Source organism: Mustela nigripes, chromosome 3, assembly GCF_022355385.1.
Source record: "Mustela nigripes isolate SB6536 chromosome 3, MUSNIG.SB6536, whole genome shotgun sequence".
Classification (NCBI taxonomy): Eukaryota; Metazoa; Chordata; class Mammalia; order Carnivora; family Mustelidae; genus Mustela; species Mustela nigripes.
In genome coordinates this window covers 188,851,294-188,877,515 of record NC_081559.1, presented here as the reverse complement: position 1 = coordinate 188,877,515, position 26,222 = coordinate 188,851,294, and the positions used below count along the sequence as shown (strand labels likewise).

The 26,222-nt window shown below is 49.4% G+C and overlaps 1 protein-coding gene across 1 annotated transcript in view; it reads right to left on the bottom strand.

The window, feature by feature from the left end:
- The window catches only part of TG (thyroglobulin), a 236,969-nt gene that overhangs the window by 168,116 nt on the left and 42,631 nt on the right, over nt 1-26,222 (bottom strand). The window contains exons 22-27 of the mRNA XM_059395530.1: nt 20,565-20,714; nt 16,000-16,170; nt 10,635-10,751; nt 9,870-9,985; nt 6,150-6,258; nt 954-1,145 (exon numbers count right to left, since the gene is read on the bottom strand). Coding sequence (XP_059251513.1) covers nt 954-1,145; nt 6,150-6,258; nt 9,870-9,985; nt 10,635-10,751; nt 16,000-16,170; nt 20,565-20,714 — 855 coding nt within the window. The remainder of the gene's footprint in view (nt 1-953; nt 1,146-6,149; nt 6,259-9,869; nt 9,986-10,634; nt 10,752-15,999; nt 16,171-20,564; nt 20,715-26,222) is intronic.

The window sequence follows — 26,222 nt, the reverse complement described above, 5'->3', positions numbered from 1 at the left end:
GATGCTTGAACTCCCAGCAGCATTCAAGCCTGTGGACAACTTCCCTTCATCTTCTGACCCTCGCTACCACGGTTTCCATGATGCACAGCCTCCTGGGGCTCCTCCCAGAGGTCTGGGCTCTAACTCCCCATCTTCTTTGAAGATCCTCCCCGTTATGTAGGTGTTCACTACGGATCACGCCCCTCCCCTACCTTCTCACCGTGTACCCTCTTCCTAGGAAATCCCATCCAGACCCACAGCTCTGATACCACCTCAGTGCTGGGAACTCATGCATCTCTATCTCCCACCTGGACTCCCCCTCTGAGCTCCAGACCTTTGTACCCAAAAGCTTAGTCCACATCTTGTGAATGTCTTAAGGGCTCTGTGAACTTGGCACACTGCAAATGGGCTCGTGCCCTCATGTCCCCCTCTCCCAGGGGGAGGAGGAGGTGGTATCCTCCATTATTCGCCACACAAACAAGCCATCCAACCAGGCGAACAATCTGGATCGCCAAGAATGGTCTTTGACGCCTTCCCCTTCTTCGGTCCTCCGATTTTGCCTGCTGAGGATACCTTCAACCTGACCCTTTTCCTCCACCTCCACCGCTATCATCCCAGCCCATGCTACCCACCTTTCAGCTGCACTGTCGGGGTCGCTCCTAACTGAGCCCCATCTCTGTTCCAACCCCCCAGCTACTACCTTCTGCACACTCAAACCAAAGCTTCAAAATTCACATCTGAGCATGGCATGCCTTCCCTTAAACCTTCACTTAAGCCTTCACTTAAAGCTTCCCAGTTGTTGTTAGAATGAACTCCACCTGCAGGACCGCATAAGCTAAAGCATCACCTGGCGCCTGCACCGCCCCACGCCATCCCCACATGGTATATCCCGGCTTCGGCACCCCTGCTTGCTCCTTTGTCAGGCCACGGTCCTGGGACTGGAAGGCTCCGGTCCTCACGGTCACATTGATTACCTCCTTGAATCTGAGCAAGGATGAAGCCGTCACAGCAGGGATCACGGTCGCACGCCAGAAGACAGAAGAGATGAGCCCCCGTCAGATCGGCTCCTGAGCCTGGGAACACCACGGGCCCATACATTCCAGAGAGCGTGTTTTGGAAACCTGTTTGCTCGAAGCTCTTCTGACTCGTTGTGGTGAACTCTTGGCCTGGGGGAAAAGGCAGAAAAATTTTTTTAAAAATCTGAAAACCCTTCGAAGTTGACCTCAGTTTACTGGTCATTCGACAGTGGATCCTCTGGTTGGGCTAGGGACAGTAGTGCGAAGTCCAAGATGAGACACTCTGCACCACGGAGCTTCTGGATTGCCCACGTGTGGAGAACAGAGAGCTCCAGCAGACCTGGACAGACACCCACCATACCCCTGAAGGACTAACGAGCGTCTGTGGAGAGGTGACATTTATTATTATTTTTATTATTGCGCACATTTACTGAGCTCTGTCTACATAGACACAGGGACACGCGCCTTGCCTACATGACTTCATTTTCTTTTCCCTGCCCTGGGAGTTAGGTTCAGCCCGCTCTGCTACAGCTTGTGTTTCTGTGGTTCAAGCCACATCGGTTCATCTATGGTTTCCCCAGCACGTCACTGCCTTTTGCCATCAAACAACAGGTGAACGCAGCACACACAAGCACAGCGGAGGGTGGCAAGCTGCAAGAAATGCAGAACCATACACCATGCCCATCGGCCCACATTCTTCCCCTGGCCCCAGACTGGCCACCTTCTCTGTCCTCAAAGAGACGGTTGCAATTTTCCCCTCCCTAACTCAGCCGACAGCCGCCCCCCCAACTCCCTCCCACATCAAGCTCTGTGACTCTTCTACGAGTTTCTGTAGCTTTTCTTTGTGATGGATTCAGTATGTCTTTTTAAAAATTCTGCTAGCATTTTAAACAGGATTGTGATTGCTGTTGTCAGTCCTCTGGTTCAAAATGGCGAGGTTTGGGTTTCGCCTGTCCCTAACTCTAGTTTTCCCAGAAGCCCTGTTATTTTTAGAGCATCGTTTTGCAAGGAGGAGATATTTCCAGGGATATATATAGAGATCTATAGACGAAATGTCTATCCTATTATTATGTCCGATTCCCATGTGGGGGAAGAGAGTAAGCGGTGGAGCCTGGGCTGACACAGCTGGCGGGAGGCAGGGCAAGGTGGAGTTTTCGCTCTCCACCGGCCTGACCGCCCCTGAATCCAGCTGTTCACCAGGGCTTAACCGATTCATGCACCTGGAGGTCGTGGAGAGGCTCACAGTGTGGGTCCCAAGAGGACAGGCTTCAGAATGAGACAGACTGGAGTGTAAGTCCCTACAGCGTCTCAGGGCCTCAACGTCTCCATCCGTTCAATGGGGATGATAGTATGTAATCATCGTGGACGTTGAGTAGGTGAACAGCTGGACCACACATAAAAAGGCTGAGCACTGCGCCGGGCACTGAGCTGACACTCAGCAGACACTGCACAGGCCTCCAGAAAGCCCCACCTCCTCCCAGCACTGGTTCCCTCCGCCCCTTCCCCATGACCGCCCTGTCATGCACCGAGCCTGCCAAGCCCCAGCCCGTGCTTCACCACATTTTGCCCAGCATGGAGGACCCCCTTCCCGGAGGTCTTTGGTGGTGGAATCCTCCTCTTCCTTCGGCCTCAGTTCCCAGTCCCCTCCTCTGAAGCACCTTCCCTGACCAACAGTCCACAATGGAATGTGGGATGTTCCATGGAATGGACTGTTCATCTTTCTTTTCCTCTTTAAGTTGTGCTAAAATGTATATAACATAAGATTTACCATTGTAACTATCTTACATATCGTAAGATATGTCAAAGGCCTTCAGTACGGTCACACTGTTATGGGGCCATCGCTGCTGTCATCTGCCTCCACAACTTTTGCTTCATCCCAAAATGAACCCCTGCACCCGTCCAACACTAACTGTCCATCCCCTCCCCCGACCTGCCCCTTGTAACCCCAGTTCTACTTCCTGTCTCCGTGAACCTGACTGTCCAGGAAGCCTACATCAGTTTTTATCCCATGGTTCTGTTTCATTTTCATCAAAACACTTCATCAAAACCCTCTGAAATGAGCTTATGGCTAGGTCGATTCCTCTATCAGTCAGTGATTGTCTGTTCTACCTTGTTGGAGCAGCAAGAAACTTCCTCTTTGTAGACATCATCTGTGAAACAAGGGGTTGGGCTAGACAATCGGGAAAGAACCTTCTAGTACTGTCTTCCTTTACATCTGGAAAATCACGTGGCCGCTCGTCCATGTTCCAGGCCACAGATTCTAAGTGGGCGCAGACAGGACGGTCCTGGAAGATGAATCAAGGTCCTGTCTTCTGGGTCACTTAAGGTCAGGTGTGTGAATGCATGTGCCTGCCTACCTCTAGCATGTGCCCCGGACGTGGGAGGCTTTCAAAAACTGTGTCTATTCCTCCTCACTGGGGACACTTGATCCCTGTCTTACAGCCTGGAAACTAAACAAGTGGCTCCTGAACAGAGATGATGCTGGGCGGAGGGGAGGTAGGAGTCTGAACCTCCCTTCTCTGCTCTCTTAGGAGGCAAAATGGTTGTGTCTGTGCATTTTCTGATTTAAAAAAAAAAGGCAAAACAAAACAAAAAAAAGCAAAAAAAAAAAAAAAAAAAAAAAAAAAAAAAAAAAAACAAAAAACAAAACACCAAAAACCCAAACCCCAGTTCTGCCCTGATTTAGTTTGGCAGCAAGGAAGCTTCTCAATTTCCGTTGCAATCCTCCCCAAAGTATAAACTTTCAGAAGACAAGGACACATAAGAACAAACACTTCGAAAGGAATAGAGTTGCCTTTTTAAAAAATGTGATAAAAGGCCAAGGATTGGTTTTAAAGAGTATTTTGGCGAGGAGAGGGGTTACTTGTTTGATTTTGGTTTTCCTTTTTAGGAAAAAAAAAAAAAAAAAAAACCTTTGTGCTCTGTTATTATTTTAAAATGGATAAAAAAAATTATAATAATTGGAATAAACATTGGGGCAGAAATTCTAGTCACCTGGCCACAGATGAGAGAAATCCCAGCCCTGCCGGACTCCTCTCTCCCGGGGGGGCCCTCCCCTCAGACAGAATGGAGGCCACAGGTGAAGGCAAGGCCAGAGACAGAAAGCTACAGACACTTGACTGGGCGGTGGGCTGCGGACCGCTCCAGAGACCCGCCGAGACGCGAGGCCTGGGCCATGGCACCGTCTTCACGTTCTGCCGGCTCTTTGCTATCTTCTGGAACTGCCAGGAGCCCGGCCCCCTGAGCTACAGACCTGGGAGGTGGCTCGCCCGCCGCCCTCTCTGCCAGCCCCAGGCCCTCGGCCTGGCCCCAGGCTGCCTTCTGGTCCACGGCCTTACCCCGGGTCATCAGAAACATGTCCGCGAGAAGGCAAACCATCTTAGAAATCTCCTGCTCTTGCTGTTTACCCAATGCTGTGCAGTGTTCTAGAAGCGCAGGTAACCTCACCCCAAACCTGCCAACCTCCCCAGCTCACTGGTGACTCTTAGTTAACTATTGAGGAAATGGAAGCCCAGAGAACGTCCGGGATCTTGGCCACAGCCAGTGAGGGGCAGATGGGCTCAGTCCAGGCAGGCCGGCACCAGCACCCTTACCCTGACCCCAGGGAACGAGGGCCCAGAAAGCAGGGACCAGCAAAGGGTCCCAGCTTGTGGGAGGCCTCCCCGAGGCCCAGGATGTGCTGACCCCTCTCTTGGGCCTGATGGAGAGAGGGCAGGAGGCGAGCAGGACAGAGCAGACAAGGACAGCCTTCCCTGTCCCCACTCTGTGAAGCCGTGCAGGGGAATTCAGACACACTTGGGTTCAAACCCACCTCCCCAATTTATTAGCAGTTTGACCTTGTGAAACTCTCCTAATCTCTCAGAGCCTCAGTTTCCTTATCTGTAAAACAGGGGCAATGAACCCTTTCTTGCCTTCCTCTGGGAATTTCTGGAAGGGTGGATGAAGGCTGTGTGGGGAAGCAGGCTGTAAACGGGGGGCTATGATACACCTTTGTTACTCCAAGCGTGGCCCTCCGGCCAGCAGCTCTGGCATCCCTGGGAGGTTATCTGAAAGACAGAGTCTGGCCCAACCCCAGGGTACTGACTCTGTATCTGTATTTTCTTTCTTTTTTTTTTTTTTCCTTCTTCCTTCTTCCTTTTTTCTTATTTATTTATTTATTTATTGTGGTTTTTAAAATTTTTTAATTTAATTTTATTTTTTCAGTGTCCCATGAATCATTGTTTACGCAGCACACCCCGTGCTCCATGCAATCCGTACCCCCCTTAATACCCGCCACCAGGCTCACCCCTCCCCCCACCCCCTTCCTCTCTAAAACCCTCAGTTTGTTTCTCAAGAATCCACAGTCTCTCGTGGTTTGTCTCCCCCTCCGATTTCCCCCAATTCACTTTTCCTTCCCTTCTCCTAATGTCCTCCACGTTATTCCTTATGCTCCACAAAATGTTCATCATCACTAGCCCTCAGGGAGATTCAAATCAATACCACATTGAGAGACCACCCTACACCAGTCAGAATGGCCAAAACCAACAAGACAGGAAACAACGTGTGTTGGAGAGGATGTGGAGAAAGGGGAACCCTCTTCCACTGTCAGTGGGAATGCAAGTTGGTGCAGCCACTTTGTAAAACAGTGTGGCGATTCCTCAAAAAATAAAAAATGGAGCTTCCCTAGGACCCAGCATCTGCATGTTCACAAGCCGGCAGGAAACAGGCATGCGCAGTGCAGCGTGTTATGCAGTAGTCCCCGAGCAGGCTTGGTGAGGGGAGGAGCTTGGAGGTTCGGACCATTGTGAGAAGGTCTGGTAACTTCCAGGGCCAGTGGAGACCAAAGGGTGGGGAGTGCGAAGCTTCATGAGTGGGAAGGCCCAGAGGGGCAGCCGCCAGGAGCTCAGAGCCCATCCCCCAGCTGGGGATGCTCCCCGCTCACAGGCAGCCCCCTCCGGGGGTTGCAGGGGACAGGCAGTCTGCCCTCAGCGAGGCTCTGAGTGCAGCCCCCACATCTGCTCTGCCACTTTGTTCCTCACCTGCAGAGAGAGCCTCCCCACCCCAGGGACTGGGGACAGTGTGGCCCCTCCTTCAAGGGGCCCATGAGGAAGCAGCTCAGAACACCAACCAAGTAAAGCCACCTAGGCCCCCAGCCTTCCAGCTCGACCAACCTACCCTTTTTCAGATACACATCTGGGGACCCTTGAGCCCGGCTCCTCACGGTCACCCGACACTTAAGACTTCCAAAGCTGGTGGCCTTTGAATTCCCCAACGTGTCTTGATGCTGGAGACAGAAAGAGGCTGCATTATTACCCCGTGATGGTCAATTCAATTCCACAAACATTTATCCAACCCTAACCATGGCGAGGCACTGGGACTACAAACATAAAAAAGAGAAGGCTCCAGCCCGTTAGTTTCTCCCAGTCTTTCAGAGCCCACAGACATGTACACGGTAAATTCCAGCCCAGGGTGTTAGCTACAGAGACACATGTTATTCCAGAGGGGGTCACTGTAGAAGAGGGAATGATTCATTCTACTGAGAAGGGAAAGCTAGACAAGTTTCCCAGAAAACGTGAATCTGGGTGGGGTACTGACGTAGGAGTAAGAGTTCGTCAGTTGGAAATAAAAGAAGGGGGATTTTAAGCAAAGGAAACGGCAGAAATGAAGTTAAAGAATTCTGTGGTGTTTTGAGGGCTAGAGCCCATGGTTCTCAGAGAGGAAAGAGAGGCAGGAGCCAGCCAGCAGCAGTCCTGATAGGCATAGCTTATGTCCGGTGAGGATCAGAGGAAGGTTCCTAAGCTTGGAAATGAGGTCAGACTTCCCAAGGCCTTGTCTTCCTTGCTAATCTCCAATCTCTCTTTCTGACTCTTTCTAGTACTCCCGCTGTGTGGGGCGGCAGGATAAACCCGTTTTTATCAGCTTGTGTTTGGTTCCTAGAGTTCTGCCTCCCCTCAGGGTTGCCTAACTGAGTTTCCCAGCTGTGGGAATCTTCTCGAAGGCCAGGAGCTAAAGCAAAGTATCTGAAGGAACAGCTCTTCTTCCTTTTTAGAAGATCTGAGCCCAGTGCCAGAATGATGGCCTGGGGAGGGGGGAGGGGCCTCTGAGACCCGGAGAGTCCTGTACTTCTGAGAAGGGCATGGGTGGCGGGTCCCAGCTAGAGCCCCCGTGTAGGGGGTCAGACCTGGAGGGCGTGGGGCGACTGTCAGCTGGACCATACACCAGCAGCCTAGACCCATGGCACAAGGTTCCTGTCTTGGTAAAGAGTCCCTTCCACACCCCAAACCTACCCCGGACACAAGGTGCTGGGGATCTTAAGGGCAGGACCTGGCACTAAGGTCTCAGCGCTGGGTGGTGTGGACTGTTTGCGTCACTCATGATCCACGACTGACTCCTTACCCTTGTGCCTGAGACAGCACTGAGAGCCCCGGGTCCTAGAGGGGAGCCCTGTGACAGCTGAGACAGGATTTCTGCCAGCTTGTCAAGCGACCCTGACAGCAGTGGTGACCACAATCATAACAGGCACTGAGCTCTTTCTCTGAGGCAGAAACTGTCCGGTAAGCTTTTCCAGGTATGACTTTACTCAGTCCTCACTAGAATTGGGAGATACAGGTGTCCTGCATCCTAGGTGATGACTCTGAGGAACCAAGGGACAAAGAGCAACAAGCTAGCAGTGGGCTGGGACCCAAACCTGGGGCAGCCTGCCTCCACAGTCACCTCCGGAACGGTCCCTGTGACAGACGGTCTCTCCTAGGCTGACGAGTTGGAGGGAGAGTTCATTCCTATTTTGCATTTTTTTTTTTAATGAAGAAGTGTTTTTACTTCTTATAGACTAAAATCCATACTTACTAAAGCAAGCAGTGGTCAGGGCATCAGAGGCTCTGATGACCAATAATTCAATACTTTTGTTCAGGGAAATGCCAAGTACTTATATGCGCTCAGAAAATATCAGCTATTTTCGTTATTAATAATCCTATAAGTTGGATCTGATTCTTAGGGAAATAGAGGAGAATTTCTTTAGGTCAGAGATTCCCAGGGATGTGATAGCTGCCCAGGAAGTGGGGTCACTGACTGGGACCTCAGACCCCTTGACCACAAAATACCTATGGGGAGTGTGGACAGAGGTGTCCCATTTACAGAATCACATTGACACAGACCAGCCAAGGTGAGGGGACAGTACCTGGAAAGCCTGAATAAAAAATAAACCAACCCGTTCTGCGTTGTGCAACAGGCTTAATGCCTATGGGTCCTGCCTGACCATCACCAGCCTGAGAACCTGACCTCCCGCCCCACTCCCCAGCTCCATCTCCTCCTGGCAGATCTTAAGACAGGCCTCAGTCACCATAGAAAGGAAAAATAAAGCCACAGTCATCCTCCCCCAAATGCTTTAACCTTTAAACTCAAAGGAGCTAACATTGCTCTGACTACTGTGTGTCTTGTGTTAGCTTCTCAAATCTTCACCAGAAGCCTTTGAGGTCCAGCCTCCATGTTACAGACAAGGAGTCTGAGGTTAGGAATCTGCACGTGGTCTAAAAGCCCCAAACTGGGGCGCCTGGGTGGCTCAGTGGGTTAAGCCGCTGCCTTCAGCTCGGGTCATGATCTCAGGGTCCTGGGATGGAGTCCCGCATCGGGCTCTCTGCTCAGCAGGGAGCCTGCTTCCTCTCTCTCTCTCTCTGCCTGCCTCTCTGCCTACTTGTGATCTCTCTCTGTCAAATAAATAAATAAAATCTTTAAAAAATAAATAAATAAAAGCCCCAAACTGACAGGCTTGGGATTCAGTCCAAGACCCCTCCTTGTCTCTTCTCTGGCTCCTGCAGCTACAGACCCTGGCCCGAGTCCTACAATTCAGGGGTCCACCTTGCATGACCTTTCTGGGATGTCACTTATGAACACATACTCACACCCCTGCACAGGTACGTGTGCAAAGGGCACATGGCAAAACTGCTAACACATCTACATGTCCTTAACACTGTGACATAAAGGGGCACCTGGGTGGCTCCATCAATTGTGTGACCCCAGATTTTTGTCTCAGGTCATGATCTCAGAATTGTGAGTTTGAGCCCTGCACAGGCTCTGCGCTCGGCAGGGAATCTGCTGGAGATTCTCTCTCTCCCTCTCCCCTTGCCCCTCCTCCTGCTCAAGCGCTCTCTCTCTAACTAAAATCTTCTTTAAAATGTGAAATAAATTACGCACATCCGTAGAATGGGTTGGTGTGCTGCCATTAAAAAGAACGAGATTCATTTTAAACAGAGAGTTAAACATTATGTGAGATAATCAAGGTAGAAAATAATATTAAGAATAATATTGTAAGATCTTACCATTTAAACAAACCAAAAAAAGAAAAAAAAAAAAAAAGGAAGCTTATAGACATTTTCTGGAAGATTCCATGAAAAACTGGAAGAGTAAAAATGGAGATCTGCATGTGGTTAGGAGTTGGGAAGTCAGGACAACTGCTTCCCTCTCTACCTTCGTCTATCTTAATTCATGGTAACAGTGAAATCGCCAGCTTTGACCTCCAGACACAGTTACTTCATGTGGTTCAAACAATATTTAACATTTTTCTTTTTAAACTATAATCATATTTTACTTGTACACTGGAAAGGAATGCTGGAGTCCGGCAGTCAGAGAGACATGGTATTTAGGGCTCTGGACAAGGTCCCACCGTCCCAGCGACCAGTCTGCCCAGTGAGATAAGCTGGTGGGTCCCAGAAGGGGGTGCTCATCACGGACGTCCCCTCTGACCCGGGTCAGGAAGCCATTCTGCTCAGACGGACGCTGCTTCACACAGCCGCAGCCTGAGCCGCCACCGGTCCACGCGGTCTCCATTTCCTGTAGTCTGATGTCCAGTCAGTCAGAGCACATCGGACACAGAACCCCCACACAGCTGCCACGACTCACCTGGGCCGAAGTCGTGCAGGCGATGTTGTCACTTGTCCAAGCATAGAAATCACACGAGACCTCTGATCCCACCGTGGACACCTCGAGGAAGCTGCAGGTCTCGTCCAGAGCACAGTCTGTGGGCAGAACGGGCCAGTCGGCGCCTGTCGTTCTCAGGTGATGCTGAGGACAGATGGACACATGCCCCCACCCCCAACACACCCAAACACACACTCATCTGTAACGGGGACACCAGTGACCATCCCAGACTGGAGAGTTATGATCTCCTAACAATCCTTGTAATCTACACACCCAATGAAGGAGAGCTGATGTCGTCCTCTCTGGCCTGGCTGCTGCTCGAGAGAGAGAGAGTTCTCCCAACCAGGACAAGTAAGACTACGAGGAATCTACATCCTTCATTTCTGCTCCCCTGTGTTTGGCACCGCATTGTTCCTGGTACACAGTAGGTGTATTATAAAATTTGAAGTGAAATTATGAGTTGGATATACATTTTGGGAATCCATTGATTTTCCAAGTTTTTTTTTAATTTAAATTAAATTAGCGAGCACATAGTACATCATTAGTTATTGATACAATGTCCAATGATCCATTTGTTGCGTATCACACCCAGTGCTCATGACTTCACGGGCCCTCCTTAATGCCCATCACCCAGTGCTCCGATAAAGTGTAATTTCTCATCAGGGTTTCAATGGTTCTTTTCGATTTGTCTTGCCAAGGTCAGCTGAGCCGATCTCTGTGTGCGCCCACCTCCTCACCACCCCTTACCTGTCAAGCACTGCAGCAGGGGGGACTCAGAGCCAGGAACTTTGGACCTGCCCACCGCAGTGACATTGGCACTGAGGATCACCTGAGATTCTGGAACCTTCTCAAATTTCCGCATCACTGAAAGGAAAGCAGATTGATCAAATGTGACTCTAAAAGGCAGGGGGCTCTACAGCCAGGAAAATGTCCAGTCAAGAAACCCCTTTCCATTCACAGCTCTTGGTCACACAGATGTCCCCAGGAGAGGAACTCTCTTTGAAAATACTTCCAGCTGCTTCGTATCTGATGCGGAGAGCTATGTGTAATCATGTCTCTGTCTGCTCCCTCATTGTCAGGAGGTAAGGAGAAAATCCAATATTGTGTTCATCCTTATTACTCATTTTTCTCATTGATATGGATTTTCTCTCTAAATTTATAGTTTCTGGTCCTGATCATTGAATGCTAATTATCTTATAATTATTTTATTAAAAATTGAAATTTTATTTCCATAAAACAATTTTTACTTCCTTCTGGAAAGCAGCAAGTTATCTTTTAAAAGACAAATAAGGCAGGCACAAGTGGGTTCACGTCCATCTGAAGACGTGTCCTGTGGCCCAGGCATCTTCATCACAGTCTTTGAGTGATATTTCAGTGTCTGTTTCTCTAACTACCATCAACACGCCTGAGTTCTTCTCTGGTAGGAATGACAGAGACACATGCTCAGGGAACTAAACAGAGAAGAAGAAATAAATATAAGATCTCGAGACTTATAATAAGACTCAGAATTCATTCTTCACCAAGTGAAAAGTACAGTGGGCAACTCACAAGGAATGAGACTCATTTTTGAAACAAACAAACAAATGCCCAGAAGTGTCGATGGTTTGTGAATAACTATCAAAACCAAGCCCTAAACTAAAAAAACATTAGTTTTTTTTTTTTCAGATGGAATTACAAGCACACACAAAAGCACCATTCTCATACACTATTGCTTCGTGAAACAGACTTGTGGCTGGATTGCTTTTTATCACGTCAATATAGTCAAGACCACCCAAAGCAAACTCTTCTCCATGTTTATAATTAGTGCAGAAAAAAAAAGTTTATTCCTTCTGACAAAAAGTTGGGAGACAGGATGCTAATTACAAGAGAAATAGCATGTTTTACGCCTTCACAAATTCTGATATAGAAAAAAATTCAAATTCTACCAGGCATTCCTTCCATGTTGATCACTGAAGTTGTCAAGTTCATGGCTCAGCCCACACTCAATGAATCTGTTTTCATCTCTTCCTCTCTCTCCCTCTTATTTATTTATATATTTATTTTGAAATTTTTACGCCCCTTGCTCTCTTGTTTATAGAGTCTACAGGTTCCAGTCCAGCAAACCCCAAGCTATATTCATCCCTTTGTCCCTAAAGTTTAACAGGTAGAGACAGAGGCTCACAACCTTGTAGCAAACTAAACAAAATTAGGTCTTTCAGTTTCCGACAGAAGTTTTCCCAGAGGCTGAAAATGCGGTCAGTGTAGCACTTCAGGTAGACAATCTGCTGGTTTTTGCAAAAGGGACACCCTGGTGATGAATATCATGTTACAGCATCCTGCAAGGAAGCTCATTGCCAAACAGAACAGAAACAATCCAGGCACTAAATTGCTGGTAATTCCGTAGAATATTGCATTAGCTGGCAGATTTCTACAATTTCCCCCAGGCTGCATTTTGACTCAGTGGGTATTTGCAAATGTCTTGGGAAAGTGTAGAGGGTCCACATGAGAGCTATTTAGGTGCCCATCTCTTTCCAAGGCAAGGACAATGCTCTGACAGTTCGTGAACACCCGCCAGCTGGCAGAGTGACGGAGGCCTGGTGTCCCTGAATTAGCTGGATGCAGTGAAGAATGAACGAAAGACTACCGAGATCATCGCAGCCCCAGGAAGCCTGGGAACGTTGCGAAGATCCCCGCATAGACCTCTGGGCACCTGACATGCTCTAGGAAGTCTTGGGCATGGCTCAGCAAAAAGCAGAATGAGGAAATTGGATCTAGAATTAAAGGAAGATGAGCTTATGATATCTCCAGAAGCCAAAGTCAGCAAGTAAACGACTCAGTCTGGGCATAAACTAAGGGTTTACCCATAGGTGACACAGAGAAGACAGAGGGGAACTGCCACAAAGGGAGGGGGCAGGCAGTGGGGGAAGAGGGCCAGCTCTCCCGAGTCCCTCCCTCGGGCGCTACCACCCCTTACCGACTCTGTGTCCTGGTGCACATTTCAATCTCTGAGAGCCTGATTTTGTGGTTGGGAGGATGAAACCAAAGAACATGGAAAAGCTGGTACACGACCGCAGTTCAGCAGCTGCCGGTCCCTTGGCGCCCCTCAAGGACACCTGCTGCACTCACTATCAGGGCCTGTCAAACTGGCTGCAGGAATGCCAGTGGTGGGAAACTCTCCATCCCTGATGGTCTTTTGGGAACAATTTCAAAGAGGCCCAAATGATTACAGCAATTCTCTCATTCTGCTGACAAGCACCAATGACCATGGGATAGAACAAAAAGTAAGCTACGATCCTAGCCCCAAAGGGTAATATTACCTAAGGAGGCTAGAACCCAGAGTGGAGGGTGAGGCGTGTGATTCTACTTTATCCCGAGAGCAGTGCAGAACCTCTGAAGAGTGGTAAGGGGCAATGCATAAACAGAACAGCCTTGTAGATAGTTGTTCTGAAGCATCGTGGAAAAATCGTTGCGGGGGTGGGGCACGCTGGAGCAGGAGGACGAGGGCAGGTCACAGTAGTAATCCCTGTGGGTGGAAGCCCGGAGCTGGACACAGCAGGTGGATAGGAGGCAAATCTCCCCGACCCCAACCCTACCCGGAGATAAAGCTGACATCTATAGCTGGGCTTTTTCTAGAGGACAAAGGCCTGAAAAATAGGACTGTAATCCCTCTCCCCGAGGGGAAGCTCCTCTCAAAGCCAAGTTGATTGGCTTCCAAGAAGGGGCTACTGACATCCCATAGGGACCCAGCTTCTTAACATGGAAATCCTCCTGAGTACCCAGAGAGGGAAACCTGAAACTCCGAGCTTTGCATAAGAAGCCAGAGACCGTGAGGTCCATCCTGGAGGCTGTTCGTCAGCTGGAGCCTCACGGACGCGTCACTGGAGTTGACAAGGCTGTCCTGTCGCTCATAAGTCCTTCTGGGACCACAGCAGAAGCTGTCCTTTCTGCTCTGAATGAGCATAGGGCCCAACAAAGCCTGAAACGCTTTGCCGAGTGCAGATTAAACTCTGGGCACCAAGGTATCCACAGGGAAGCAGAAAGGAGAGGAGTTAAAAGGCAAGCATTTAGGTGATGATCCTGGAATAGCCAGGAGTTGCCAGGGCTCAGCAAATTGCTCCGCACTGTGGCCGGCCTCGGCCTCACTTGGGAAGGGCATCTGGGTCCGCCAGCCCCACGGCCAAGAGCACCTTCAATTGTTAACGCCCCTGATTGCTGTTTCTGCCCAAGAAGAGGAATAATGGGGTGCAGGGGGAGGATAAGACTTTTCCTGGATTTACAGTTTATTCACGGGGACGCACGCACACAGCTGGGCACACACATGCACCCACACGCACGCGCACGCACACGCATCCTTGAGATGCATTAGTGCTTTGTCGAAGAAGGGAATGATTGTTCTGAGCATTACAAAATGGATTTTCTCAGATGTTGGATGTGATTAGCTGCTGCCAGTTCCCTGAAGAGCAAGAGCACGTAGGCTGTGTGTATGTGTGTGTGTGTGTGTGTGTGTGTGTGTGTGTGTGTGTGTTACAAATGTGTAGAAGTCTGTGTGCATGGGCAGGTGTGTGCTTCATAAGGAAGTAGATAACCCGAAGCAGAAGCAGATTGCTGTTATGGAAAGAATGGGTTTGGGGGTCAGACACTCACTGGTTCAAATTCTAGGTATGTTATACCTTGATTAGCAAGGGAGGGAAGTCATGGAGACAATTCCTGCCTAAGTTTCTTTGGCTAAATGATTGGCGACACTAACATCTACCCCTCAGAGCCTCTGTGAGGCTCACCACACTGCCTGGCTCAGGGCCTGGCCTGGCACGTAGTAGGCCCATGTACACCAGACCTTATGCAGAAATCTGAGAGAAGCGCCTGGCTGGTCAGTGGGTTAAGCCTCTGCCTTCGGCCCTGGCCATGGTCATGATCTCAGGGTTCTGGGATCAAGCCCCCACATTGGGCTCTCCGCTCAGCGGGGAGCCTCCTTCCTCCTCTCTCTCTCTGCCTGCCTCTCTGCCTACTTGTGATCTCTCTCCCTCTGTCAAATAAATAAATAAAATCTTTAAGAAAGAAAGAAAGGAAGGAAGGAAGGAAGGAAGGAAGAAAGAAAGAAAGAAAAAAAGAAAGAAAGAAAGAAATCTGAAAGATACTGGCAGCTGGTGCCGGCCCTGTCTGCTCAGGCATGCAAAGGTCAGCCAGACCTCGGGCAGCAAGGTGGCTGCAGAATGGTCGGGCAAAGTCCTAAAGACTTAGAAAAGTCAGAATTGGGCATGCCTCTGTCTGTTCCTTGATTCGCTGAGGAGGAGACAGGCGGCTAATATGACTGAGTCTATTCATGATTCTGACAAGCTTACTACCTCTCTCAGTCACGTCACCGCTAACATGCTCCACTCCCCTGCAAGGCAGGCATGAACAGCCCCATTTGACCGAGGAATAAACTCTTAAAGGTCAATAGCTTGCTCAGACTACAGAGCTGCTCAAGGGCACCACGGAGATGGAACTAGTTCTGACCCGACGACTCCCATCACACTTGCTATTGTAGGTCCAGTGTCGGCTCACCCAGGACCTCCCCGCCCGTCACGTCACTGAACAGCTGTGCCGTGCTCAGGACGGTGCTCCACGAATGCTCGTTGCCCTTGTGGGATGATGTTGGCCCTTCAGGGTCAGGAGAATACTGGGGAGACTGAGGATCAGAGAAGTTGAGCGATTAGCTCTGGTCACCCAGCAAGTAAGTTATGGAACCAGGACTGGCATTCAAGTCTCCCCACAATATTCAGTTGAAAGAGAAAAGATGACCAGCTTATTAGAGGCACACTGCCCACAAGAATGGGAAAATCAGCTCATTAATTATTTTTAAATCCATGCCTCATACACCCTGGAGTATTTGGGGGTGATGTTTCGTGATGTCTGAAGTTTACTCTCCAACGATCAAAAAGAGAGAGGAAGAACAAGGCGGAAAATGCTGACAGTTTTTGGACCTAGGTGGTAGGTGACTTGTTTATCCCACTTTCGGATCCTACATAGATTAAAAATTTCCAAAATAAAGTCAGAGACAAATGCAGCTCATGGGTTTCTCCGCTTCTAGGAGTCCCCTGAGAGTCTGCGCCCTCTCCCCAGCCACGTGGCTGATTTCGCCCCCAGCACGTACTCAGACACTGGGAGTCGGAGAGAGGAGCCTCCATGTCCGACCACCGTAGCCTCCGCCCCTCGCCGTCCACGCAGAAGGCCTTCCCGCTGTCCCTGCTCCTCTGGCTGGCATGGTACTGGCCGTTCTGGTCACACCACAGGCCCTCCTCACTCTTCTGACATTCAGTGACACCTGCAAACGAGACACACGTGCACCGTCACTGATGTACTTTCGGGACCCCTTCCCTCGGGGGTCCCAGGTTCCCGTTGTTGACATCGGATTGCAAGTCACAGGTCTCACCCAGACACTCCCCAGCTTCAGATTCATCAGTGTTCCCAGCCTTTGGTCAAAAGACTATGTCCAGGCCCACTGGGGGGGCCACTAAACCCCGAGGTCTGGCTGCGCCCATCTAACTATACACACGCCCCCTGTGCTTCCACAGTCCACAGGGCACTCAGCGCTCGGAGCTCTCCTTCGTCTGATGCAATCCCTGCTTCTTCAGGGAGGCCCTGGGACCCCCACGTCTGGCCATTACATGCTCCTATCCTTCCGTACCCCTGCTCATTGCCACAGCACGGCTTTTCTTTCCGATTGTCCCTGTGAATGAATGGATTGACAGCTGCCCTCCTCGCTTCCCAGAGAAGCTCCAAGCTGGCAGGAACTCAATCTGGTTTTGCTCCCTATAGGATCCCAGGGTCTCGCTCAGTGTCTGCCATAACACAAGCTCCCCCATTGTGAGACTGTGATTTATAATAAGAAATATTTGGGCTTGCTTTCATTTCTGGCACCCAGTCCCTGAAAGCTCCTGTCATTTCCTAAGTGGTGAAAGCCATAAAGGCATCTTTGGTCACATCACAGAGGTCACTTTGGGACTGCTCTCAAGGATGGGGTTGCCAAGACAAACACACATGTGACCAGAGCATTGAAACTTTCAGTCTCTATCCCTGACCTCTGATCACCAATGGCCAGTGATTCAATCAAGCCTTCTTTGTAATGACACATCCCTAAAAACTCAGAAGATGGGGTTTTGAGAGCTTCCCGGTGGGTGAACACACAGAGATGTGCGGAGAGCAATGTGCCTGAGAGGCGTGGACCCTCCAGGCCTCTTCCACACGCCACGCCCTGTGCCTTTCTTACCTGCCTGTTCCTGAGATCTACCCTGTTATCATAAACTGGCAGTCTACTGAGTAAAGCATTTCTGTGAGTTCTGTGAACTGTTCTGGCAAATTAATCATATGAGGAGGAGGCAGTGGGAACCTTGGCTTCAGAGCCAGTTGATTGGAAATACACATAAAAGCCTGGACTTAGGAGCGACACCTGAGTGGGAGGGGGTCGATGGAGCCCCCAGCCTGTAGCTCATCCATCAGAAACACAGGTAGTAGCCTGGGCTTTCACTAGGCACAGGATGGGGGCAGTGGGGTCATTCTTATGGGACCGAGTCCTCAATCTGTGGGATCTGGTACTATCTCTGAGAGTCCAAATTGCTTATGGTTCATGTGGGGACCACCCCCCCGACACACACACACATTGGAATTGGGTCCAGAAACACTCCTCGCCCCCCCCCTCAAAAAGACCCAATCAATAAATACTAGCTGAATCAATAACTCTATTCCTGTGCTTAAGCTATTTCCTCTGCCCCGAAGTCTCTCTTCTCCACCTGCTCCATGGTTAGTCCCCACTTGTCCTTCCAGACCTGGCGTCCATTGCTACAGTAGCATAAAACAACCATCTCCATTATATTAGTAATTATACACATTCATCTGCATCCTCACATGTCTTCTTTTCCTACCAGACTCTCAACTCCCTGAGGACAGGGAAGTTATCTCTACTTGTTTCATGTATTCAATAAAAATTTAAGATTAAAAAAGGTGCTTGGGGGACGCCTGGGTGGCTCAGTGGGTTGAGCAGCTGCCTTCGGCTCAGGTCATGATCCCAGCGTCCTGGGATCGAGTCCCGCATCAGGCCCTTGCTCAGCGGGGAGCCTGCTTCTCCCTCTGCCTCTGCCTGCCCTTCTGTCTGCCTGTGCTCACTCACTCCCCCTCCCCTCTCTGATAAATAAATAAAATCTTAAAAAAAAAAAAAAGGTGCTTGGTACATTTTTGACAAATGATATCAAAAGAGAATACCTTGACTTGGTTCTCCAGGGCTGGCAAGAAGGTGGAAAATGTTCTTTCGTGCAGCCCAGGACTTGCGAACGTCTAGTTTTCTGTATTTTAAGACTATTAGTCATATGACTAACTGATGACCAATTACAACTTTGTGGGGAGAGACTACAAAGGCTACTTTTTAAGTAGGATGTTTTGCATGCCATGCATGTCATATACGAATTAAAGCATCAATAAACCAACAAATAAACAAAGAGCTACTCGGTTATCAACAGAACCTCCAAAATCATCTGGTAGACTTGCACAGTTAGGAAACAGAGGAGGAAAGTATTTGTGGGTGAGGACAGTAATATAGAGGAATTGAGATTCTAAGAGCTAGCCTAACACCAAGAAAGAAACCAAGGAAATACTGTAATCACTTGACATCTCTTAAAACTTGGCAGACCCTCCTCCCCTGTGCTTCTCTTTCATGTGATTCCATCTAAGAACACGGATCAGACAAGACCACAGGCAGAATGGTGATATTAATGAGTCATGGAGATGTTCTTAGATACAAACATACCCAGAGAGTAGACTCTACCGTTGACCCTAGAGACTCACCCACCGAAATCTATTCTGTTACTCAAGGAAGACACCCAGGAGAATGGGGATGATATGACAGCCCTCCACTTCTGCACAGAGATGCAATCAAAGCTCACCCCCAAAGCAGGATGGGGATGATTCTTACGGTTCACCTTGAATATCTTAATGGGCCGCATTTTGTTGTGGACTAAAGGTTTATGTCCCGCCAAATTCAGATGTTGAAGCCTTGCCCCTCAATGTGATGGTATTTGGAGGTAAGACTCTGGTGCTTAGGTTTAGAAGAGGTCATAGGGGTGGGGTCCCTGTGATGGGATCAGTGCCCTTATGAAAAGAGAAAGACACAGGAGATCCCTCACTCTGTGTATGCACCAAGGAAAGGCCATGTGAGGTTATAACCAGGAGGAGGGTCCTCACCAAGACCCTGACCATACCAGTGCCCTGATCTCGGACTTCCTGCCTCCCAGACCATGAGAAATAAACATTTGTTGTTGAAGCCACCTAATCTAGGGTAATTTGTACGTAGCAGCCCGAACTGACTAAGACATGCTTCATAACCATCTTACGAGGGAGGGATCATGGGCCCCATCTAACAGATAAGGAATCTGACACTCAGAGAAGGAACAAGGGAGGCCTCAGTCACAGTGCCAGCAGGAAGGAGCGGGGAACAACCTGGGTCTGGCTGGTGCAAAGCCTCAGGATCCTCCTCTCGTCCCTGCCATTTCTATAGCACCCACCCACTGCCACCTCATAAACAAGGATCTGTACATTGCATTGATCCCTTTTTAAGAAAATATTCCTCTGGGGGGTGCCTGGGTGGTTTAGTAGGCTAAGTGTCTGACTTCAGCTCAGGTTATGATCTCAGGATCCTGGGATCGAGCCCTGCCATCCGGCTAGGTGCAGAGTCCGCTCGTGACTCTGAGGGACTCCTTGGCTGCCACTCTCCCCCTGCTCGTGTTTTCTCTCTCTCGCTCTCAATAAATTAATAAAATCTTTATTTCTGGTCAGGGAACTAATGAGAGAAGATGACTTGATCTCTTTAGGTGAATTATTTTAAAATTCTAAAATCTATTCAGATATAAATCTTTGATGGTTTGCTTCATGTTAGCATAATTTTAGGCAAACATGGAAAGATGCTCACAACGAGGCAGGCTGTGGGTCCTTGGTAGGAAAAACCCAGCAATACCCAGGTGACTCTCAAGTAAGTAGGCCAAGTGAAATCACATGACCTATGGGAAGGCCACATGTACACTCGGTCCTGAGAAATTTATAGGGCCAGAAAGGGAACATGAGCTACATACTTGTAATGACTGTGGGTGGAAAATGTCTTACATTTCTTAATCTGATAAGGATGACTTATAAAAATCAGAAGTTTCAGAATCAGACAATGCCAAGATCAAACAAAGACCAGCTATGTTACCTATTAGTTGAAGGACTTTGGTTAAATTACTTCTCTGAGTCTTCGCCTTCTTATCTGTAAAGGTTGGGCTAATAATATTTACCCAAAAGGGAGTTTGGTAGCATTTAATAAAATAACATTTAATAAAATGTCTGGCCTAGATCCCGACAGAGGAGTGTGGCATTCAGAGGTGGGGCCCCTTTGATTACTGTGCTCTCTATGCAATGGTTCTCCAGCATGGGCAACTATGTGCCCCACCCAAGAGACATTCAGCAATGTCCCCAGACATGTTTGAGTGTTGCAACTTGAGGGGAGGGTGTCTTACTGACATGTAAAAGTAAGAGTCAGTGATGTCCCTAAATAAACATCCTGCTATGCATGGGGCAGTCCCCAAAAGGAATGTTCTGTCCCAAAATTTCAATAGCGCCAAGGTTGAGCTACTCTGCTGTGTCCCCGTTGCATTGGAAGGTTTCTCTTTCACACTAGAACCCTGCAGAACTTACAGTGCATGTGGCTGAAAGCTCCAGGAGAAATGGTCGTTCTGCCCAGGGGACATGAGACGCAGGCCATGCTCCCTGCCTGTTCTTGGTAGAATCCAACAGGACAGGGAATACAAATATCCTTCTGAAAATAGCTTCCTTCAGGACACTTAACTAGAAAAGATCAACAGAGAAATGATGTTAAAGAGAAGGCTCTTGCTTTGTAGGGGAACCTCAAAACACACAGGGTATGCTAATTGCAGCAGCAGCACAAGAGCTCATTCACTTAACCAGTACCCACAGAGAATCTGCTACCTGCCAGGTTCCCACAAACAAGGCTAAGCTGGTAGACAAGCTTCCTGCTCCCCAAGAGCTGACAGGATGTAGGATAAGCAGCATCAGAAAAGAACTTCAGATATGGGTAAAGTGAGGCGGGAGAGCAGCACTTGTTAGTGATGAAGCCCTCTGAAAGGTGACGTTTGACACTGAATGATGGGGAACGCCCCAGGCAAAGAGCTAGGTGAGGAGAACCCCGAGCAGAGGGAACCACAAGAACAAAATTCCTGAGGCAGGAATGAGTTTGGATTATTTAAGGAATGGAAAGGAAAAAGCCAGACAAAGCCAGCTATGAAGCTAGAGCTTAGTAGACAAAGGGAAGAATGGCCGGAGACGAGGTTGGAGAACAACCTGAAACAGGAGGGTCCATCCCTCGGCCACCATGGGGACACTGCCCTAAGTGAGGGCCATGATGGAGCCCAGCCAGGGGGAAAAGCTTTGGAGTTGGCCAGACTGGCTCATATCCCTCTGCCTGCTACTCCCAAATGACTTTGGACTTCTTAGAGCCTCCTTTTTCTCCTCCGTGAAAGTTATAAATAGTATCATCCCATGGGAATGCAGGATGATGTACAGAAGGCACAGATCATCATGCCAGACCCTTATGTGTGCTCAGCAAATGGTCATGATTTTTTTTAAGTTTTTATTTTTATTCCAGTTAATGAACACCCAGTGTTATATTCATCTCAGGTGTACAGGATCGTGACTCAGCAAATCCACGCACCGTCCAGGGCTCATCACGACACATGCACCCCTCAATCCCCATCACCTATTTAACCCATCGCCCCCACCCATCACTATTTTTATACTTGAGGGAATCCTTCCTTGGAGCCGGCCTCAGTGCCCCTTCTGTCCAAACTGGGCAATCTCAGCAGATCAGTACCACCACCTTTGACTCATGTGGCCCTTTCCTGTTGGTGGGTCATCAGGGGCATTGCTCAGATCTGGGACCACAGTGAGGTGAGACACCCAGTATGCAGGATTTGTGGAGGCCCTCACTGTTGGGTTGTTGGGATTCTGATTCACTCAGAAATATCAAGTGTGACCCTGAGAGTGAAGCCTCTGTGCATCCTGCCCCCAGATGCCTCACTGGCCTCACCCCTCACCTCCCAGTGCTACCCGTGAGTCTGCAGAATCTCGCAGTTTTCTGTCCCTCTGACACCAAGTCTTTCCTAATTTGCTTCCCCTGATATGACATGGGCTGAGAAGCTAGAAACTCCAAGTGGAGAGACGCCTATCTTATAAGAGTTCTAAGTTAGGGTCCGGAAAGTGAACATGAACTAGCCACACTGATTTAAGAACTCAGAGAAGGAGTGGGAGAAGGAGGTTCTTTCTGCTTTCTTTGTTGGTGCTGGGTTGTGTTCCCAAGATATTGCCAAGTGACTTCCAGAAGAAGTGAGCTGTTCCCCAGTGAAGGTGGGGGCTGGAAGCTTGGCCACTCTTAGGACACTTTCTCTGTGCCTGGCACCTGCCATATGTTTCGTGGGCATGACCCCCACACACCCGGGAGTTGGGATTTTAACTTCATTTCACAGAAGAGAATGCAGAGCTTTGGGACATTCGTGCTGACACCCTAGCATGCTTTTCTGCAAAGGGCAGTGAGGATGTAAAATCAGAGGCTATGCCAAGCATGGTGCCAGACTGTTTCAACGTGTTACCTCAAGGTCCTATGAGAAAGGTACCATCTCCTAGACTGGAGACAGCTGAAGCTTGAAGTCAAGGTGGACCAGGAGGTGGGGTGAAAGAGGTGGGATGTGAGCCCCATTCCTTGCAAACTAAAGCCTTCGCTCCATCCACCAGTTCAACCACCTTCCCTTGCCAAAGAAGTGAGTGCGGACATGTAGGGCATGGAGCTCGTGTTGACCTGACCCGTGCTACCTGTAGTGTGCACACGTACTCGGCACATCTGAGTAAACCAGAAACTCAAGAGACAGCTTGGAAACTGAGCACTGTGTTTTCCGGTCCGCCCTGAGCGATTAATACCCTCCCTCAGAGAGTGGGGTTTCATTATTCCTATGAGTCAGCTCGCTGATCATCTCAAGTGTTTGAACCCAGGACTGTGACTGTTTTTTCAGGAAGTCTCCAGATTCATTGCTGAAGGAAAACAAAGCCTTCTCCATCAGCCCAAGGTGTTCTGCTTGCGAACCCAGCGTGCAAGACGAGGGGTCAAAGAGGGGAACAGGGACTAATTTTTGTCGCAAGCTCAGTAACTTGCAGGCCTCGTGACGATGCACCAGGAACCTGTGTCCCGTTTCTCTCTGCTGTGTCGCCAAAGCCTTCACACCCGTGGGAACCCCATGTAAGTCAGCATGAGGTAGAGGCTCGATATCCTCACCCTGCCCCTGGCAGGTGTGGGCTCTCGAAGAGCCCCTCCGTCCACAGCAACGGGTTGGGCTTATCAATTGACCCCCTCCACGAACTCGTCAGAAAACCTTTTGGTCTCAGTTCCCTCCCTCATAAAATGAGACAATTTGGCCGGTTTGAGTTTGAGAACTTCACAAAACTTCCAGGTCATGCTGTCCCTCCTGCCAACCCATCCCGATGGGCCCCAAACAATGACACACGTGTCTCTGTGGAAGAAGAGCATCTGGGAGGAAGTGCAAGTGTCCTTCACTCCTTAACCTGCTCTGCTTAACCCCATATCTGGCCCTGTCACTCTCCGACCTGAAATCCTTCCCCTAGGAGCCCCCTCAGTCTGGCCCTGGCCGGCCCCAGGCCCCTCCCATCCTGGCTCCTTCCTGGCTTTCTGGGTACGTCTCCTGTCATATCCCCACACACCCCACTCTCCAGCCACATAAGCCACCTGCACTGTCCCCCTACAGCCACAGTTTTGCGACGCCCTGCACCAGTCTCCTCTTCTGGAATGCCCTCCAGCACTGTAGCACCCTCAGCACGGAGGAACTCATGCACACGCACGTGCACACACACACAGGCACACACCCCACTTCTTGTCTGTTCTTGCCTGAGCAGCGATTCCAATGTGCCTTTCAACACTGCAAGCCGCCCCTGCCGCCCCAGCAAGTCTTCCCTGAATGCCCGGATTGCGACGTCAAAGGCTTTGACGCGGACATTTATCTGACTTTTCATTTCCCTCTTCCACACCCAGACTGAGTTCTTTAAACGCAGAGCTATGACCTTGGCCTGCCTAAGTATGCAAACTGATGTTTAACACATAATTACGATTTCTAAACTTGAATGGATGGCTACACGCATAGGTGGGAAGAGGAAAGAAAAGAGGAGAGAGGGAACAGGATGTAACATATTACTTCAGGGACAAAACAAAACAGAGAACTAGCTCTGTTATAAGAACTTGTAGTGGATGAGTGAAAGTTCACATTGTCTAGAATGGAAAATAGAAAATCCAGATAATCTCTCTAAGGTTTTCCTTAATGGACTGAACTGCTATGAAGGCTGCCGACAGGTCATTCTCAAGGGAAGCTGCGTGGTTGGCCTTGAGGCAAGAGGGTGAACGTAACTGACCCCATCAAAGCTGCAAACCAAGCCCCTTCCTCCCTGTGGTCTCTGTTCCCAGGACACAAGCTTCCATGCCCACATGAGTCACGGGAGGGGGACATTCCCACTCAACCCCCTGAGTCATTGCCCTCCAGAGGGAATCATACAGCTTAGCCCCCCCTGAGATGCCACACAGAAACCCTGCTTCGTCTCCACAGGACAACGCTCTGCTTGCAGCCACACAGCTGTGTTCCAGATGTGCCTTGGAAGGGGCAAAGAGCCAATAAGAATAGACACAAGAATCCAACGGTGTGGTTTCACTAAGAGCCCCTTTGTTGAGAAGAGCGACACGTGATGCAGAGGACAGAGCATCTGGAATCAGTGGAGCTGAGTTTGGATCCCAGCAGGGCCAATCAACAAGGCCATTTGTGGAGCATTCCCACGTGTGAAGGAATATACTTGTATTGATTACATGATGTTGTGCAAACCACGACCCCCACAAAATAGGTCTTATTTTCCCTATTTTTCAGATTATGCCTAGCAAGGATGAGCAATGTCCCAAGAACCCACGCTGAGAAGGTGTTGGACCCAGAACTTGAAGCCACTTGGCTTCCAAGAGCTGTTTCCTAATACCACTGGCTCCCTCGTCCAAACTATGGGATTGATAATACCTGACCCTCTAGACCAGAGAAATGCTAGGAAGACCCAGCACATATTAGAAACTCAGTAACAAGTAGATATTATCACTGAGAGCAGAGAAAACCCAGAGTTTTCAGTGCTGCTTTTGTGAACTCCATTCTAGATCTTTCTAACCATTTGGAATAAGAAGGTAGGGCTGAATGGCACGATCAATGACTCTTTGGAGTCAGTAAAAAGCTATAGCAGCTGCAAAACAGAACGTAGGTTTATCTAGAGCTAGGACTGGCAAATCCCAGCCCATAGGCCAAATGCAACTCCCCTTCTGCTTGGCCAATAAAGCTTTATTAGAACACAGCCATACTCTTCTCCCTACCATGGATGAGTTAGGTCACTGAGACAAAAACTGTATTGTCTAGGAAGCCCAGAATACTTGCATTCTGGCCCTTTGTGGAACAAGACTGCCAAGTCCTGTCCTGCAGCAAGTGTAGCCCGGGCAAAACATTTTACTTAGTCCCATTTCCAGGCCACCCTGTGGTTCCCACTCGTTCTAAAACTCTGCCACCCTGAGTTCTGCCCACCAGTGCCCCCACCACTTACCATCCTTCAGACAAGACTGCTGTGCTCCTAGCTCGGCCTCTCCTGCCTGCTCTGTCTTTCCTGCTGAGCTGGGCTACCCATCTTGATAGACATGAAATAATCTAATCAACAAAGGAGTTCCCTAGAAGGAAACTCGGGTTCAGATTTCTGAACCAGGGCTTGATTTTATATGCAGGAGCAGGGTCATGGTGGAGGGGGAATGCAAAGGCAGAGCCAGTAAGGGGTCCCTCACTTGGCCCCTGCCTAGCACCTGTCTCCAACTCCTGATCCTCCTCCTCTGGGCACCATGTTCCCGGGAGTGCACCCAAGTAGGGTTCTTGGACTCCCTTCCCAACACTACCTGGGGTGACTACAAAAGCAGATTCTTGCTGCTGCTCCTCCAAATACACCCCCGCAACACACTCTTCCCCAACACACACACACATACACACACACACACACAGCAGTGGAATCCAGGGCTCTTCCTGGTAAGTGTAAGAACACAATGGTGGGGGTTCTGAACGCCTCCATCACTCTGACCCTGTTTCACCCACCCTGGCAAGTGACACCTTCCACTCCACCTACTTCTTATCCTCTTTGTTTGGGCATCTCTATGGGATAGAAAGGGGATGAGCTCTGGTCCCAGAGGACCTTGGGTTACACACCCACAGATGATTGGTT